The sequence below is a fragment of the Bison bison genome, unplaced genomic scaffold (genome assembly GCF_000754665.1).
Source record: "Bison bison bison isolate TAMUID 2011002044 unplaced genomic scaffold, Bison_UMD1.0 scf7180017864462, whole genome shotgun sequence".
NCBI classification, from domain to species: domain Eukaryota; kingdom Metazoa; phylum Chordata; class Mammalia; order Artiodactyla; family Bovidae; genus Bison; species Bison bison.
In genome coordinates, this window is record NW_011495024.1 from 2,370,434 (window position 1) to 2,386,776 (window position 16,343).

The 16,343-nt window shown below is 44.4% G+C and overlaps 1 protein-coding gene across 2 annotated transcripts in view; it reads right to left on the reverse strand.

Annotated features, from left to right (window-relative positions):
* Positions 1-309: 309 nt before the first annotated feature.
* Positions 310-16,343, reverse strand: part of NID1 (nidogen 1) — a 99,051-nt gene continuing 83,017 nt past the window's right edge. The window contains exons 15-20 of one of the 2 annotated variants that reach the window (XM_010860106.1): positions 12,493-12,619; positions 7,336-7,507; positions 6,005-6,162; positions 4,711-4,834; positions 3,356-3,468; positions 310-2,385 (exon numbers count right to left, since the gene is read on the reverse strand). In XM_010860106.1, the coding sequence (XP_010858408.1) occupies positions 2,264-2,385; positions 3,356-3,468; positions 4,711-4,834; positions 6,005-6,162; positions 7,336-7,507; positions 12,493-12,619 (816 nt within the window). In that variant the 3' untranslated portion in view covers positions 310-2,263. The remainder of the gene's footprint in view (positions 2,386-3,355; positions 3,469-4,710; positions 4,835-6,004; positions 6,163-7,335; positions 7,508-12,492; positions 12,620-16,343) is intronic. The other variant, XM_010860105.1, reaches the window with a different exon arrangement.

The window sequence follows — 16,343 nt, forward strand, 5'->3', positions numbered from 1 at the left end:
GAGGAGAAGGGGATGACAGAGGATGAGATGGCTGGATGGCATCATCAACTCAATGCACATGAGTTTGGGTGAACTCTGGGAGTTGGTGATGGACAGGGAGGCCTGGTGTGCTGTGGTTCATGGGGTCGCAAAGAGTTGGACACGACTGAGTGACTGAACTGAACTGAAGTTTGTGGACTCACTTGGAGAAAAAAACCATCCCTTATAACACTAGGGGCTAAATAGGTTTTGCAGATTATTAAACGACTGTCTTTCCATTGTGAATCTGCCTCCTGAGATTATCTTCATTCAAACAAGATAAAAGAAGACTTTTTTAACAAAAAAAGTTTATTTTCTGCACTAAAATTTATACAGCTGTAAACTTAAGGAGTTATCCAATACTTGTACAAATCTGGGGAACAGTTAATAAGCACCTTCAATTGTTTCCACAGTTTAAGAATTTACCGTTTAAAAAATTTTTAGAATGAATCTAGCAAAATGAATAAAATAGTTATAAACATTATACAAAAATCATGACAAAACATTTGATATAGAGGGTTGGATATGGAATGATAAATAGAAAAGGAAAGTTAAACTAATTTATGTGGTTGGGCTATATAAAAGACTCATGTGTTCCCCAAACCTTGTGATTCTTGGGGATATAGTTGCTTCTCAAAACAAACTCCAATTATTCAAGGAAAGGCTCTTTCCATTCAGGCTCCTATGTGCTGTAGAAAAGCAGTGTGTGTACAGGGGAGTTCAGGGTACTGAGGTTTGCAGATTAGAAGAGGGATATCTTCCTTAAGGAGAAAAATAGGGCAATTCTTTCATGTCCATAAGTGTAGAAATGTCCTCTGGCAAAGAACATACCATTTTTTCTTTGGCATTATTTAAGAGCTTTTCTTATTGCTATTGTTAAATCTCCTCCTTTATCCTTCCTCTTGGGTTTTCCATTTCTGCTGTTGATCAATCTCTTCGTGATACTTTTCACAGAGTCTTCTCACTTTTCATTGAGTCTTCTCACTTCCTTAACCCGATCTTCACTGACTCAAATTCCTCATCCTTAGCTTTCAATTCAAAATTTCCATTTTTTTAGGACTTTGGGAAGCAGTCACCGCACCCCGCCTCCAAATACCACTATCTATATATGGTCAGGAGATGTTTTCTAAACAAGCTCTAGAAACATAAATGTGAAATGTGGTAATGGTCCTTTTAATTACACCAATGAGGAACAAACAGTTTGGCCTTCCTGGATTGTGTCTGTGGATGAGACTACAGTGAGCAAGGGCCATGGATGGAGGATGAACAAAAGAGCACAGAGCTCACGATTGATTGCAGATTGGCTCTCATGGGTGGAGGGCAGAGATGAGGGACTTCAGGGGGTCCCCAGTCCCAGCCTGTATCTCAGATGGGTCTCCACGTGGAGGCTGGACATGGGTGCCAGCAGTGGGGCTGTGCTGCCCAAAGAACCAGATGCTAGGATCCAAGTACTTTGGATAAAGAGGAATACTTTGGTAATCTTTGGTATAATTTAAGGCACATCGATAAAATCCCCATCCTCAAACATCTGACTCTGCACATTGAATTTCTCTGGACACACTTGATTTAAGCCTTTGCCTACCAACAACTACATCAGAAATGCCAATAACTTATCTGGGAGAGGCTGCTCAGTGTCATCCACCAAATACCCATATATCTTTTGGGCATGGTGAGTTTTGACCAAAAGGCAGGGCTTGCTCACATCCTGCCTTGGGCAGGATGCAGGATGCAGGTGATATAGAACTCAAGGGTTAAATGCTATGAGTATAAAGAGGGAAATCAGAGCACCAAGAAAAACTGTGGGAAAGCAAGCTCCCTCCTTCGCTCACAGCCTTGATGTGTCCAGCAGCTGATGGAACAATGGGTGTCTCAAAGTGAGGCTGAGCTCGTGAGGCCACAAGGAAGGGGGGCAGCTCAGGCCATGAGAAGCTCTGCTCACCATGGGGGTATGAAGGTTGGGGCCAGTTTCCAGCACAAGGATGGGGCATATAATCCTCACTCAGGGCTGTATAAGCTAGTCTGAGGGTTAGGGTCAGGGAGACTTTGTGTAGGAGTACAGGCTTTCCCATTCCAGAAGCTGAGGGCATGTGTTTTGGGGAACAATGAAGGCAATGCTGTTGGGGCTCAGGCTGGGTTGGACCTGGGCCTGGTGGCCATTCAGCCACCAGGTCAGACAGTTTTCAGTCTGGACCCTTTCAAGAAGGGCGCTGCTGTGAAATACTTTGGAGAGCACACAAGGAACTCTTCATTTCCGCTCAATACAGTCAACTCCCAGGGTATTGTCAGGGCAACGGCAGGTCCTGCTTCCTGGGGTGGCCAAGCAGAGGTGGGTGCAGCCACCGTTGTTCACTGAGCAGTAGTTGTGACCTGGAAAAGGCAGAAGTAAGCTCAGTGGTTCGATCAGTTGAGAGAGTGACCTCCATACTAGCCCCCTGTTTGGTCTCTGGGAGGCCAAGCTTAGGGGGAGTCCTGGAGAACAAGGAAGCTGTATAGAAAATTTAACTCAGCTTATCTCCTAGCTGTTTCCTCATCATTAAGGATTTGCCAAATGTGCAAAAACCTTGATTCCTGATCTGGGGGATATGCAGATTTACCATCGAAGCTATTAGCAGAGCTCAGGGGGGTTTTCAGGTCTGGTCATAACATGGAGCTGGAATTTTAAAGCAGAATATGCTTTCTATGCAGCTTGGCCGCTTCCCTAGGGGGCAAGAGGGAAGCCAGGAAGGAGGGAGCCATAGCATAGACTCTGCAGCCAGGCTGCCTAACTTACCCCCATGTCTGCTGCCACGAGCACTGGAAGTGACCGTGTGACTCTGGGCAAGTGGTTTCAGTATCCTCATTTATAAAGTGGGCAAAATAATAACACCTACCTCATAGGGCTGCTATGAGGATTAAGTGAACCAGTGGATACAAAGCACGTAGTGACTTTTAATACACGGGATGTACCCAGCTCACAGGAAGTATCACATCTATGTTTGCAATTATTATTGCTATCAATTATTGTTGTTGCTGTCTGGCCAAATGGATGAACTTTTAAAGCAGGAGAGGCCCTAACACTGCTTTTCCTCCTTGGAGCCTGAAGACAGCATACTTTTAGACCCACTCCAAGAGTCAATACTTCTCCTCACCCTTATCCACTATCCACTTCATTCCCTAACATTTTCTGTTGATTCATCTGGTTTACCCACTAATTAATGAAGACCCTTGATGGAATGGACTAGGTCTCACCTGCCCTGTGATCAGGGCTACCACAGGCCACATAGGGGGCAGCCAGAGTGTGGGCTCTGAGCCCAGGGGCCAACCCAGCCCCTGACTACATAGAGCACAGGTGAGTTACCTTCAGGACACTGAGACAGGGCGGAAGTGATGCCATAGAGCCGGGTCTGCTTGTGGGGGTGGAAGGAATCCATCTCTTTGGAAACAGCGAGATCTACAGCGACCACAGAATTCCTACAAAGGATGGAAAGTTAAAACGCATCTAACAGCAGGATTTCCCTGATGGTCCAGTGGATAAGACTCTTCACTTTCAATGCAGGGGGCGTGGTTTGATCCCTGGTGGGTGAACTAAGATTCCCTCATGCTATGCGGCATAGCCATACAAACAAAACCCAAAAATATACTAACAAAAAACACATATAATGACTTGAACTTTTCTCTACAGGGCAACCTCTTTTGTCGCTTGGAGGATAAAGTGAACGCGTTAGTCTCTCGGTCCTGTCTGACTCTTTGTGACCCCATGGACTATAACCTGCCAGGCTCCTCTGTCCATGGGATTCTCCAGGCAAGAACACTGGAGTGGGTAACTATTCTCTTCTCCGGGGGATCTTCCCGACCCTGGGATTGAACCTGGGTCTCCTGCATTGCAGGTGGATTCTTTACCATCTGAGCCACCAGGGAAGCCCTTGGGAGATAAATTGGAGGCCATAAACGGCTTCCCAGGTGGCTCAGACAGCCAAGAATCTGCCTGCCCATGCAGGAGACACAGGAGACGTGGGTTTGATCTCTGGGTTGGGAATATCCCCTGGAGGAGGAAATGGCAACCCACTCAAGTATTCTTGCCAGGGAAATCCCATGGACAGAGAAGCCTGGTGGGCTACAGTCTGTGGGGTGGCAAAGAATCAGACAAGACAGCACAGACAGACACAAAAAAAACCAAACAGATACACTGGCCTTACTTCCTAGCCATCCCTCCCTCTTCCTGAAGCCTGCAATTCTCTGGCTTCTTAAAGAAAGGACGAAGGTCAGCTAGCTCTGCCCTCTGGCTCTAAATCCCAAGCTGGGAAATCCACTTTCTATACTGAAGCTCCTGCCACAGCCGCTTGCTTGGTTTAAGCCTACTTTTCTGCAGGAAAGGTCAAGAAGGAGCTTTGGGAATACTGCAGTTTAAGAATTAGTGGCATGGAGTAGGCATGGTCTCTCCTAGGGAGAGAAGGGACACACGCAGCAAGTCCCCATTTATGGACTTGAAGCTGCCCATCCAAGAGCGTCTAGATGATACATGGCACCCCCTGCTTCCCTAGGGTTACTGCCCTCTCCTTCCTTGCCCTCCTCTCTGACAACCAGAGGGCGAGGCAGAGGGGGCATCTCTGGAGGCGGGAAGGTCAAGCCAAGAAGCTGCTTGGAAAGGGTGTGGCCTCCAGAGAGGGCAGCAGGGCAGGTCCCCCAGCCCCCGCGCTGCAGCAGCTGACGTACGTCTTCCAGTCTGTGTAGTACAGATTTTTCCCGAAGCTCGTAACGGCGAAAGGATACTGCAGCCCTTCAAGAACCTTGCGTCTGCTGGACTGACCAGGCTTCAGGCACTCGGCCCGGTGGGCGCCTGTGTGGGGTGAGAACAAGTCGCCCATTGTTCACACAAGAAATGGCCCCTTTGTGTCCAAAACGCAAAGCAAGGAGGGCAAATGTTACACGCTCAGATCCAAGAGAACACAAGATGTGCTCTTCTAAACTGGGAGGCTGTCTGTTATCCTCCCACGCCCCTCTCACCGCTCAGTCCCACCTCCATCCGGTACCCACACCTGGTTCTGATGGGGAGAAGGGAGCCAGAGCAGAGGAAGAGCACCCCATTTCACCCATTTCTGGAGCAGCCAGGGGCTTAGTAAGAAGGATGCCATCTTCCAGCTTCTGTTCAAATCCCTCCTGCCTGAAGCTCCTCTAGACCTCCCCTCCCTGTTTTCAGAGCCCTTAGAATCGCTAAGCTGCTCCCACTGGGTGAGCAGGTACGCACAGCCGCGCATCAGTGGCTGCATTATGACCAACTTAAGGCTTGGGTTTTCACTTAACTGTGCTGCTTTACTTCCTGCATCTCCCGTGGTACCTCACAGAGTCTAGAACAAAGGAGGAACTCAACAGAGACTTGATGGATGATTGACATTCTTTCCCAACTGAGCATCCTGCCCACATCAGGGGCACCCCATATCTGCCCAGGCAGGAGCACACATCGGGACTGCCTTACTTTATCTTCCTTGGCTTCAAGTCCTGCCTTAGCCCTCCTTGGGGACAAGCAGGAGCTACAAAAATGTAAGTCATGAATTGCTTAATAGGTACCAGGATGAGGACAGGCTCTTGGGGGTCAGCAAACTTTTTCTTAAAGGGCCAGATAGTAACTATTTTAGGTTGTGTGAGCCAAGAGGTGAAATCGAGGACATTATATAAGAATTTGCATAAGCTTTTAAAATGTAACATTTAAAAATGTGAAAACCTTTTACAGCTCCCAGGTTATACCAAAACAGGTGGCCAAACCATTTGGCCCAAGGCTGTAGTTTGCTGACCCCTGACCTGGAAGATTGAGAATACTCCCTGGGCTACATCAAGCTGAGGGAAACAGTTTTAGAGCAAAGATATGCAGCTGATGTTTGTGCAGAAAAAAAGCAGTTATCTTCTGCCTTATTCCCCACAATAGCTACTCTTGATAGTACAGTGGGTAACAATGATTATTTGGTAAAAAACGGTAAAAAACCCAGGAGCCAGGCCTGGGGCTTTCCGTCACCTGCATCCACCCAGCAGAGCTGAGACGAGTGGGCATCGAAGGTCAGCCCGTTGGGCAAGCCCAGGTCGTCCTGCACCAGGATCCTCCGGTTTGTGCCATCCATGTAGGAAGTTTCAATTTTGGGGTTATCTCTGTTCCAATCCGTCCAGTAAAGATTCCTGGAGCAAAAGGAAATGAAAGCGGAAGAGAAACAATGAAGATGTATGAGAAAAAGTTCACTTAAAGACACTTAAAAAGAACCTATGATAGGGAATTCCCTGGCAGTCCAGGGGTTAGAACTTTGCATTTCCACTGCAGGGGGCATGAGTTCAATACCTGGCCAGGGAATTAAGATCCTGCAGGTCATACAGTGCAACCAAGAAATTTAAAAATAAAATAAAAATTAATGGCTATAAAGGATCTGGAGGTGCCAAGACACATTGCCTTTGTAAAGATCCTTCTATTTGGTTTTTCACTTGAATTGTTCTGTTAATAACAACTTCACTTCCCTTAAATATAACTGACATATCTCAATGAAACTGTTTTTAAAAAATAGAGCACCATAACTGACATAAACACATGTGGATTCTCATATGCTGTCAGCACTCAGGAAGGCACAGCAGACCCAGAGGATGAAGCCCAGAAGCAATGCTGGCAGGATAAGTGGTCAAGGCACCTGAAATCAGAGAGGCGGCCAAACAGCCACAGAACAAGAGATGTGGTCTCACGTCAAAGCATCAAGGAGACATGGGCCTAGGGTGTAAGACTCAGAGCCTGCAGTGAGGGAAAGAATGTGCTCACAAAACCCCTAGGGAGGGCCTCCAAGGTGTTCATGCTGGGTTGGGCCCCCGGAAGGAGCCCCAGGGGGACATTGATGCTCCCTTGATATTCTTCTGGGGTTGATACAACTCAAATATTTGATTAACATTCAATCCAAGTGGAAATATCCAATTTCTGAGCCGTCAACTTACAAAGCTCTCGGTAGAAGATTTGAAAGTGGAGCATGGTACTGAGTTCACGATTCCGGTGGATTATAATAAATGTTCTGGCTTCACCTCAGATATCTAGAAGCCACCAACTGTGGCCTCATTCATCCTAAACTCATTCATTTCAGGACAGCAATGCTGGAGTTACAGTCAAACTTTGAGAATATGCACAAGGGCAGATGCAAATAGAAGAGACACACACACAGATTTACACGGAGATACCCTTTCACGGGGGCTTCCCTGGTGGCAAGATCCCATCCCAGTGTCCTTGCCTGGAGAATTCCAAGGACAGAGGAGCCTGGCGGGCTATAGTCCACAGGGTCACACAGAGCTGGACACGACTGAAGCGACTTAGCATGCACGCACCCTCTCACGGAATCTGTTACGATGCCTCTGGGATTCACCAAGTCAGTCTCAAACAGCACCCGGCGCTGGGTCCCATCTAGCTTCGCAACTTCGATCCGATCCAGTTGAGAATCCGTCCAGAAGATGTTGCGCCCAAGGTGGTCAAGAGCAATGCCTTCGGGGCTGCCAAGATCTAGAAGTAAACACCAAACATTACTGATTTTTTTTTTAAACGAGTAAGATGAGGTTTTTCTGATTACTCAGCGCTTTTTCATCTGGCATCCAACCCTTGCACTTTGAGAAAACCAATGGGAGTGTTAAATGCTCGTTAAGATAAACAACACTTAGTGACAAACGTTACGGGGCTACTCGTTCCCTTGATGGACGTCCATATGGCGAATGGACGGATGTGTACCATACTGGGAACCCGACCCATACGGATGCTGCAGCTGTGGCCCTGCCTTCAAGGAGCCCACGGCCAATCACAATTCAGACTGAGTTCCAGGCTCTGTGGGAGCATGGAGCAGGAACGCTGGACTTAGCCTGGGGAGACCAAGGAACACTTCCTGGGGGAGGCAATGCCTCATAAGGCTGGCTACTGCAGGAGCAACAGGACTTTCTCAGGCAAAGACCCTGGTCAAGGTTTTCCGAGTAGTGAGACCAGCACACTGATATAAAGGAAGAATGGATATGGCTTGAAGTATACAATGTCATTCTGTGTGGCTTGAGTCCCCGAGGGTGGAGAGTGGCCAGAGATGAAGTTAGGATGCATGTGTTAACAAGCTTAGAGCTTATCTCTTATGTAAAGGGGAGGCACAGGAAGATCTAAAGATGGGGAATGGGACAGACTTATCTTATTCATTAACGGGGGAAAATAGGTCATTGCCGAGAAATAATATATGCAAGAAATCACAGCTGTTATTACTTTCATACAAGTGTTAAGAGTACAAAGAAGGGGTATCAGTGATTGCAAATAACACCCCAGAAGTCTTTACTAGGCTCTAAGTAACTGATTTTCAAGCCAGGGGTTACCACAGTATAAGCTGACTGCAATGGGAGCCTTTAGCACCCACCAAACCTAATCAGGAGTTCAAGATTGCAATGGTTTCCTGACTATAAATACAACCAAAGGGTTTTACTGGGGTCACCTTGGATTCTTCCCCTCTGCTGATTATGGAGGTGAAGGTCATTTAGTATGGCTGGAAGTGGTAACAGGAAGGGGAAGAGCCAAGGATGAAGCTACCCTGCCCCAGGGACTTGGTATGAAACCAGCCCTGCAACACTGTGTTCTTTCATCAATAGCGAAGCAGTCCCAACCCTCAGCCCCCTCCGTATCAGCTTTCACTAAACTCCTACGATGATCATGACTATGAATGATGGAAACATCCAAGCCCCCCTGAAGGACTCCCACCAGAGAAAGCTTATTAAGAGTTAGAAACAATCGTTTCTAATTCTAAACAAGGTCTTTATTATTCCAACCCAAAGCAAAGATTTATAAAGTATAACAAACTGGTTCCAAATGGGGAAAGGACAACATCAAGGATGTATATTGTCACCCTGTTTATTTAAACTTATATATGCAGAGAACATCATGAGAAATGCCGGGCTGGATGAAGCACAGGCTGGAATCAAGACTGCCAGGAGAAATAGCAATAACCTCAGATATGCAGATGACACCACCCTTATGGCAGAAAGCGAAGAAGAACTAAAGAGCCTCTTAATGAAAGAAGAGAGTGAAAATGCTGGTTTAAAACTCAACATTCAGAAAACGAAGATCATGGCATCTGGTCCCATCACTTCATGGCAAGTAGATGGGGAAACAATGGAAACAGTGACAGACTTTATTTTGTGGGGCTCCAAAATCCCTGCAGATGGTGACTGCAGCCATGAAATTAAAAGACACTTGCTCCTTGGAAGAAAAGCTATGACCAACCTAGACAGCATAATAAAAAGCAGAGACATTACTTTGCTAACAAAGCTCCATCTAGTCAAAGCTATGGTTTTTCCAGTAGTCATGTATGGATGAGAGAGTTGGACTATAAAGAAAGCTGAGTGCCAAAGAACTGATGTTTTTGAACTGTGGTGTTGGAGAAGACTCTTGAGAGTTCTTCGGACAGCAAGCAGATCCAACCGGTCCATCCTAAAGGAAATAGGTCCTGAATATTCATTGGAAGGACTGATGCTGAAGATGAAGCTCTAATATTTTGGCCACCTGATGCAAAGAACTGACTCATTTGAAAGACCCTGAAGCTGGGAAAGATTGAAGGTGGGAGGAGAAGGGCATGACAGAGGATGAGATGGTTGGATGGCATCACTGACTCAATGGACATGAGTTTGGGTAAGCTCCGGGAGTTGGTGATGGACAGGGAAGCCTGGTGTGCTGCAGTCCATGGGGTCACAAAGAGTCGGACACAACTGAGCGACTGAACCAACTGAAAATATTTCCCACATCCTTGGAGGCAAAGGGACAATGAGACTGACTTCCAAAGACCCCTTCAGACCTTCAGACAAAATCAGAAGAAATCATTCTAGGGTATATTTGGAATGAGTACATCCTGTCTGAGAGGCACGGGCTATTCAGACATGGTGGGACCAGGGAAGACTGTTTAACAAGAGTATCTTTACAAGTTCCCGGAAGGAACTCCATGCCAATTGTCTTTTTAGAAACAGCCTGGTCTTGACGTCAAACCCAAGAGCAACCAGAACTCCTCCCCCAACCAGAAAAAAACTTCTTTAAAGGCTAAGGAGCCAAAAGGAAAGGCCTGGAAAATCTCATCCTTTACTGTGAGTCAGGACAAGATGGGAAAATTGCAGGGCTATATATTCCACACTGATTATATCAAAAGGAAACAGATGATGATACTTATTAAAGATATCTGGCTAGGACTTTAACTCAAGGAAAAACAGAGAAGCCCGGGATTCAGACATTATGAAATTAGGAAGAAAAAGAAAAGATACCCACTACCATTTTCACTCGCTAGGAAAATACCATGATGAGAATGTAAGTGGAAGCTTCTTTCTCTTTTTTGAAATTAAAAGGACAATGTATTCCTAGTGATCTTTCTTCTACAAAGATCACATTCTGATTTAATTCTGTATTTTCACAGTGGGCTTTTGTCTGGAATGTTTCTTACTGGTCTTAATGCTTTCTTGGATCATTATCAGTTCCAAAAACAACAGGAAATAGCAAACGATGACCTACTCCCCACTTCCTGTGGGTTTTGAAGTCAAATTACAGATAATAGAAACAACATTTTCAACAGCATTAAGATGCAAAAAGTCATCTTCAAACTTGTATTCATTAGAAACTTCATTCTATTCTTTAAAGCAAGCCATGAAAACTAGCAGACATTATTTAAATAGCACGTTGGCTTCCAGAAAAGTATTTGAGGTCTGTGTCCATAGTCGACCTGTGTAACTCAACCTCAGCTTAATTCCTGCTATATTATCTCTTATGAAGGAGCCAAGGAAGGAAAAATATATCCCAGGGGCTGTTTGTTCCACAGGCACTTCTGACACTATCAAAAGTTGTTAGAGAGATGTTAAATTAGAAAAGCTACACCTAGCCCTTGGAAGAAAAGCTATGACAAACCTAGACAGAGTATTAAAAAACAGAGACATGACTTTGCTGACAAAGGTTCGTCTAGTCAAGGCTTTGGTTTTTCCAGGAGTCATATTCAGATGTGAGCGTTGGACCATAAAGAGGGCTGAGTGCCAAAGAACTGATACTTTTGAATTGTGGTGCTGGAGAGGACTCTTGAGAGTTCTTTGGACTGCAAGGAGATCAAACCAGCCAATCCTAAAGGAAATCAACCTGAATATTCACTGGAAGGACTGATGCTGAAGCTGAAGCTCCAAAACTTAAGCCACTTGATGCTAAAAGCAGACTCATTGGAAAAGACCCTGATGCTGGGAAAGACTGAAGGCAGGAAGAGAAGGGGATGACAGAGAATGAGATGGTTGGATGGCATCACTGACTCAATGGACATGAGTTTGAGCAAACTCCAGGAGATGGTAAGGGACAGGGAGGCCTGGCATGCTGCAGTCCATGGGGTTGCAAAGAGTCAGACACAACTTGGCAACTGAACAATAACACTCAGCCCCAAGCATCAGTAAAAAGAAATACCAAAGAGGCTCAAATATTTTAAAGATGTAGCTTTGCTTTTTCCCCCAAGCCAGGAAGTCCTTAAAGATGTACCTTTGAGTGTTTTGCAGAGAAAACAAGATGATTTTACATAGCACATCTCATTGGCAAGGCAATGTTTTTTGACTGAAAATATCTGCAAGGCAGCTGGTTAAGTCACAGACTGAGCAATGTGCAATATTTGACCTTTTCAGTAGAGGAGAATTTTTACAGGTCCTTGGACTTTTTGTCATAATGGACTTGAATTTTGATAAAACATACTCATTTAAAATAGTCTTGACTTGTTGACTGTAGGCATTAAAATAGTAGAGTCCTTGGCTTAAATTGGCACCCATAAGTTAAGGAATTGAGGTTAAATGTTGAGGGGTAGGCTGTGCCAAAGTGTCATGTGGTTTACCATTAGTGATGCAACAAAAACAGAAATATCTGTAAAAGTTCAGCCTACTTTGCTGTACTCCTCTGGCAATCTGAGCAAGGTCCAGTGAGGGTGAGATGGAATAGAGGAGACCCACCCCACCATGAGGTTACAGGTTGAAGTGATAACCCTTCAAATTGAAAACTGTCTTGGGAATAGACTCACCTCTCAGGGACAGTATTTGCCAATATGCTTGTGACCCTCCCATCTTTATGATTTTTCTGTTTATTGCCTCATGGACCACCCCAAGGGGCACACAGTCTGAGAATCAACTCGAGGCTCAGCAGCCAGAGGGAGATGCATATATCCAAACCAGATGGTTGAGTTTAGCCTTTATTATTCCTTAAAACTGTCTACATACGCTTTCAGAGACAGGCATGGACACTTACCCTGTTTTAATTTTATTTCAGCAACACATCCCAGCTAAGATGTTCATGATTTAGTGATGAGTCCTTGGACTATTCAGAGAAGGCTAGAAAGGGTGATGTTTGGGCCCGAGAACCCAACCCATCTCCAATCACCATATCCTGCAAGCAACCATACATCGCATGACTCTGCTCTCTCCCCCAAGAGCCACGTGGGCTACTAAAAGCAAAACCCAGAATGCTTGCTTGCCCACCTTGTCGAACGATGGTGGCTGGCTCTCCGCCATGTAGACTGGCTCTCCCAATGGAAGGTTGACTGATGTCGGTCCAGTAAACCATCTTGTCCACACAGTCGAAGGCCAGTCCGATGATGACTTTACCCTGGAAGTGTAGACCAGTGGTGAGAGGGTCCCTCTACTCGCGCCTCATGATAGTAGGGATCTTTCATGTGCTTACAGGCATTTGGACACCTTTCAAAATGAAGTGTCTTCGAGTCTTTTGTCCATTTTTAAAATTAAATTATCGAGTGGCAGGAGTTTTTTATAAACTTCAGATAAAAACCCGTTGTCATATAAGTATGTATACGTATGGGGCTTCCCAGGTGGCGCTGGTGGTAAAGAACCCATCTGCCAACGCAGGAGACGTAAGACACATGGGTTTGATCCCTGGGTCAGGAAGATGCCCTGGAGGAGGGCATGGCAACCTGCTTCAGTTTCTCTCAGCAAATAGCACGTTTTCATTTTCTTAAATGATGTTTTTTGGGAGCAAAAGTTTTAAATTTTTATAAAGTCCAATTTATTATTCTTTTATGGATAATGCTTTTTGTATATTATCTAAGAAACCTTTGACAAACTGAAGATCATAAAAAAGAAATAAAACACATAAATATTGGAAAGGAAGAAGTAAAATTATTCTATTTTAAGACAATATGATTATTTATGTAGAAACTCCTGGGGAATCTACACTAATATTTTAATTAATAATTGAATCTAGCAAGATTTCAGAATCCAAGATCAACATAAAACTGTATTTCAACATACCAGCAAGAAGTAGGATTTTAAGATAATAATGTTTATAATAGCAGCAAAACCAAAATATTTTAGGCTGAATACTATAAGACATTGCATACCAAAATTAAAGAAGATGCAAATAAATGAAGAGATGTTAGTTTAATGGATCAAAGATCCAATGCTATCCATATCAAAATCCCAGAAGGCTTTTCTTTCTTTCCTTTTTTTAAAGTAGAGACCTACAAGTTCACTCTAAAATATATATGGAAACATAAGTAAAGCCCCTGGACACCACAGAAGTAAAAGACCAGGAAGATGTTTTAGGACAGAACCAGTTATCAGCACACACTTCCCCTTTAGAGGTCAGGTCATAAAGGACACAGAGACCCTCACCTTACACCGTATACAAAAATAAGCTCAAGATGAATCAGAAACCCAAATGTAACCATTAAAACTATAAATTTCTTAGAAGAAAACATGGTTGAAAGCCTCATAGTGTTTGATTTGGCAATAATTTCTTGGCTATGACATCAAAAGCAAAAAATAGATAAATTGGATCTTATCAAAATGGAAAACTTTTGTTCAGTAAAAGATACAGTCAACAAAGTGAAAAGGTAACCAACTCATGGAAGGTGAGGAAATATTTGCAAGTCATGTATCTGATGAGGGGTTGATAAAATATATGAAGAACTCCTACAGCTCAGTAACAACAACAAAATAACCCAACCACAAAATGGGCAAAGGATATGAATAGATATTTTTCCAAAGAAGATATATAAGTGGCCCTTAAGCACATGAAAAGATGCTAACAAAGGTCCATCTAGTCAAAGCTATGGTTTTTCCAATAGTCATGTATGGATGTGAGAGTTGGACTATAAAGAAAGCTGAGCACCAAAGAATTGATGCTTTTGAACTGTGGTGTTGGAGGAGACTCTTGAGAGTCCCTTGGACTGCAAGGAGATCCAACCAGTCCATCCTAAAGGTAATAGGTCCTGAATACTCATTGGAAGGACTGATGCTGAAGCTGAAACTCCAATACTCTGGCCACCTGATACAAAGAAGTGACTCATTGGAAAAGACTGACGCTGGGAAAGATTGAAGGCGGGAGGAGAAGGGGATGACAGAGGATGAGATGGTTGGATGGCATCACCGACTCAATGGACATGAGTTTGAGTAAGCTCTGAGAGTTGGTGATGGACAGGGAGGCCTGGCGTCTGCGGTCCATGGGGTTGCAAAGAGTCGGACAGGACTGAGCAACTGAACTGAACTGACCTGAACATCTCATTCACAATCCTTGTGAATGTGAAGTGAAAGTCACTCAGTCGTGTCCAACTCTTTGTGACCCCATGGATTATATAGTCCATGGAATTCTCCAGGCCAGAATCCTGGAGTGGGTAGCCTTTCCCTTCTCCAGGGGATCTTCCCAACCCAGGGATCGAACCCAGGTCTCCCACGTTGCAGGAGGATTCTTTACCAGCTGAGCTACAAGGGAAGCCCAATAATACTGGAGGGGGTAGCCTATCCTTTCTCCAGGGGATCTTCCTGATCCAGGAATTGAACTGGGGTCTCCTGCATTGCAGATGCATTCTTTACCAACTAGAGAAATGCAAATCAAAATCACAAAATACCACTTCACACATATTAGTATGGCTACAATTAAAAAAAAAATAATAATGTGTTAGCAAAGTAGCAGGGAAATTTGGAATTTTTGTGCTCTGGTGGTGGGAATGCAAAATGGTGCAGTTGCTAAGGAAAACAGTATGGCAGTTCCTCAAAAAATTAAAAATAGAATTACCATGTAATTCCATGTCTGGTTTATTTCCAAAAGAAGTGAAAGTAAGGACTTTAACAGATGTTTGTAAACCCATGTTTATAGAAACATTAATCACAATAGTCAAAAAGCAGAAGCAGCCCAAGTTCTCCACTGATGAACAGATAAACAAAATATGAAATATCCATATGATGGAATATTACTCAGACATAAAAAGGAAGGAAATTCTGACACATGTCACAATATGGATGAAATCTGAAGATATTATGTTAAGTAAAGTAAGCCAGTTACAAGAGACCAAGCACTGCATGATTCCACTTAGAGGAGTTTCCCTAGAACAGGCTAATTCATAGAAAGTAGAATGAGGTTGCAGAAGACTGGTGGAGGAGGAGGGAGCATTAGTGAATGGATCCAGAGTTTCAGTTTGGGACAATGGATGGTGATGACGGTGGGATTTAATGCCACTGAACGGTGGCATTAGGTACAGTTAAACTAAAATACCTAGATGGTAAAAACAGATAGCTAGATGGATGTATCCATAAATGGATAAATGATTGATAGATAATAGATAGGAAAGACACAGTGAACATCGTTTCAGCACCTTCCCCTCCATGGATCACATCTCAGTTTCCTGCTTCTCACAGCCTCATTTGACATTTAAGCCTCTCCCCTGGGTGTCGGGGGAATGGCTTTCCCGACTCCTACTACCTGGGAGTGTGTGCTGGTGGATACAAGAGAAGAACAATGATTGCCCCTTGAGGGATTTGTGCTTCAGTGAGGCAATAGGAAATCATAAAGATCACTTATGCATTCCTTCAGTAAATCCTTCTCAAGTGCCAAACACTGTTTGGGGTCTGGAAACAGCATTTGAAACAAACACCTCCATGAAACAGACGGACAACTTCTGGTCTTGGTGTGCTTATAGTCTTTTTTTTAATTGGGGTATACTGCTTTACAATGCTGCGTTAGTTTCTGCTGCACAACAAAGTGAATCAGCCATAGGTATATGGCTATCTCCTCTCTCTTGGACCTCCCCCTGCCCATCCCCTCTAGGTCATCACAGCACTGAGCTGAGCTCCTGCCCATCCCCTCTAGGTCATCACAGCACTGAGCTGAGCTCCCTGTGCAAGACAGCAGGTTCCCATCAGCTATCTGTTTTACACATGGGAGTGCCCATGTCAATCCCAATCTCCCAGTTCATCTTGCCTGCCATCCCCCAACCCCACCCCATCCACTCATCCGTTCCCTATGCCTGTGTCTATTCCTGTGTTGCAAATAGGTTCATCTGTACCATTTTTCTAGATTCCACACACATGCTTTAGTG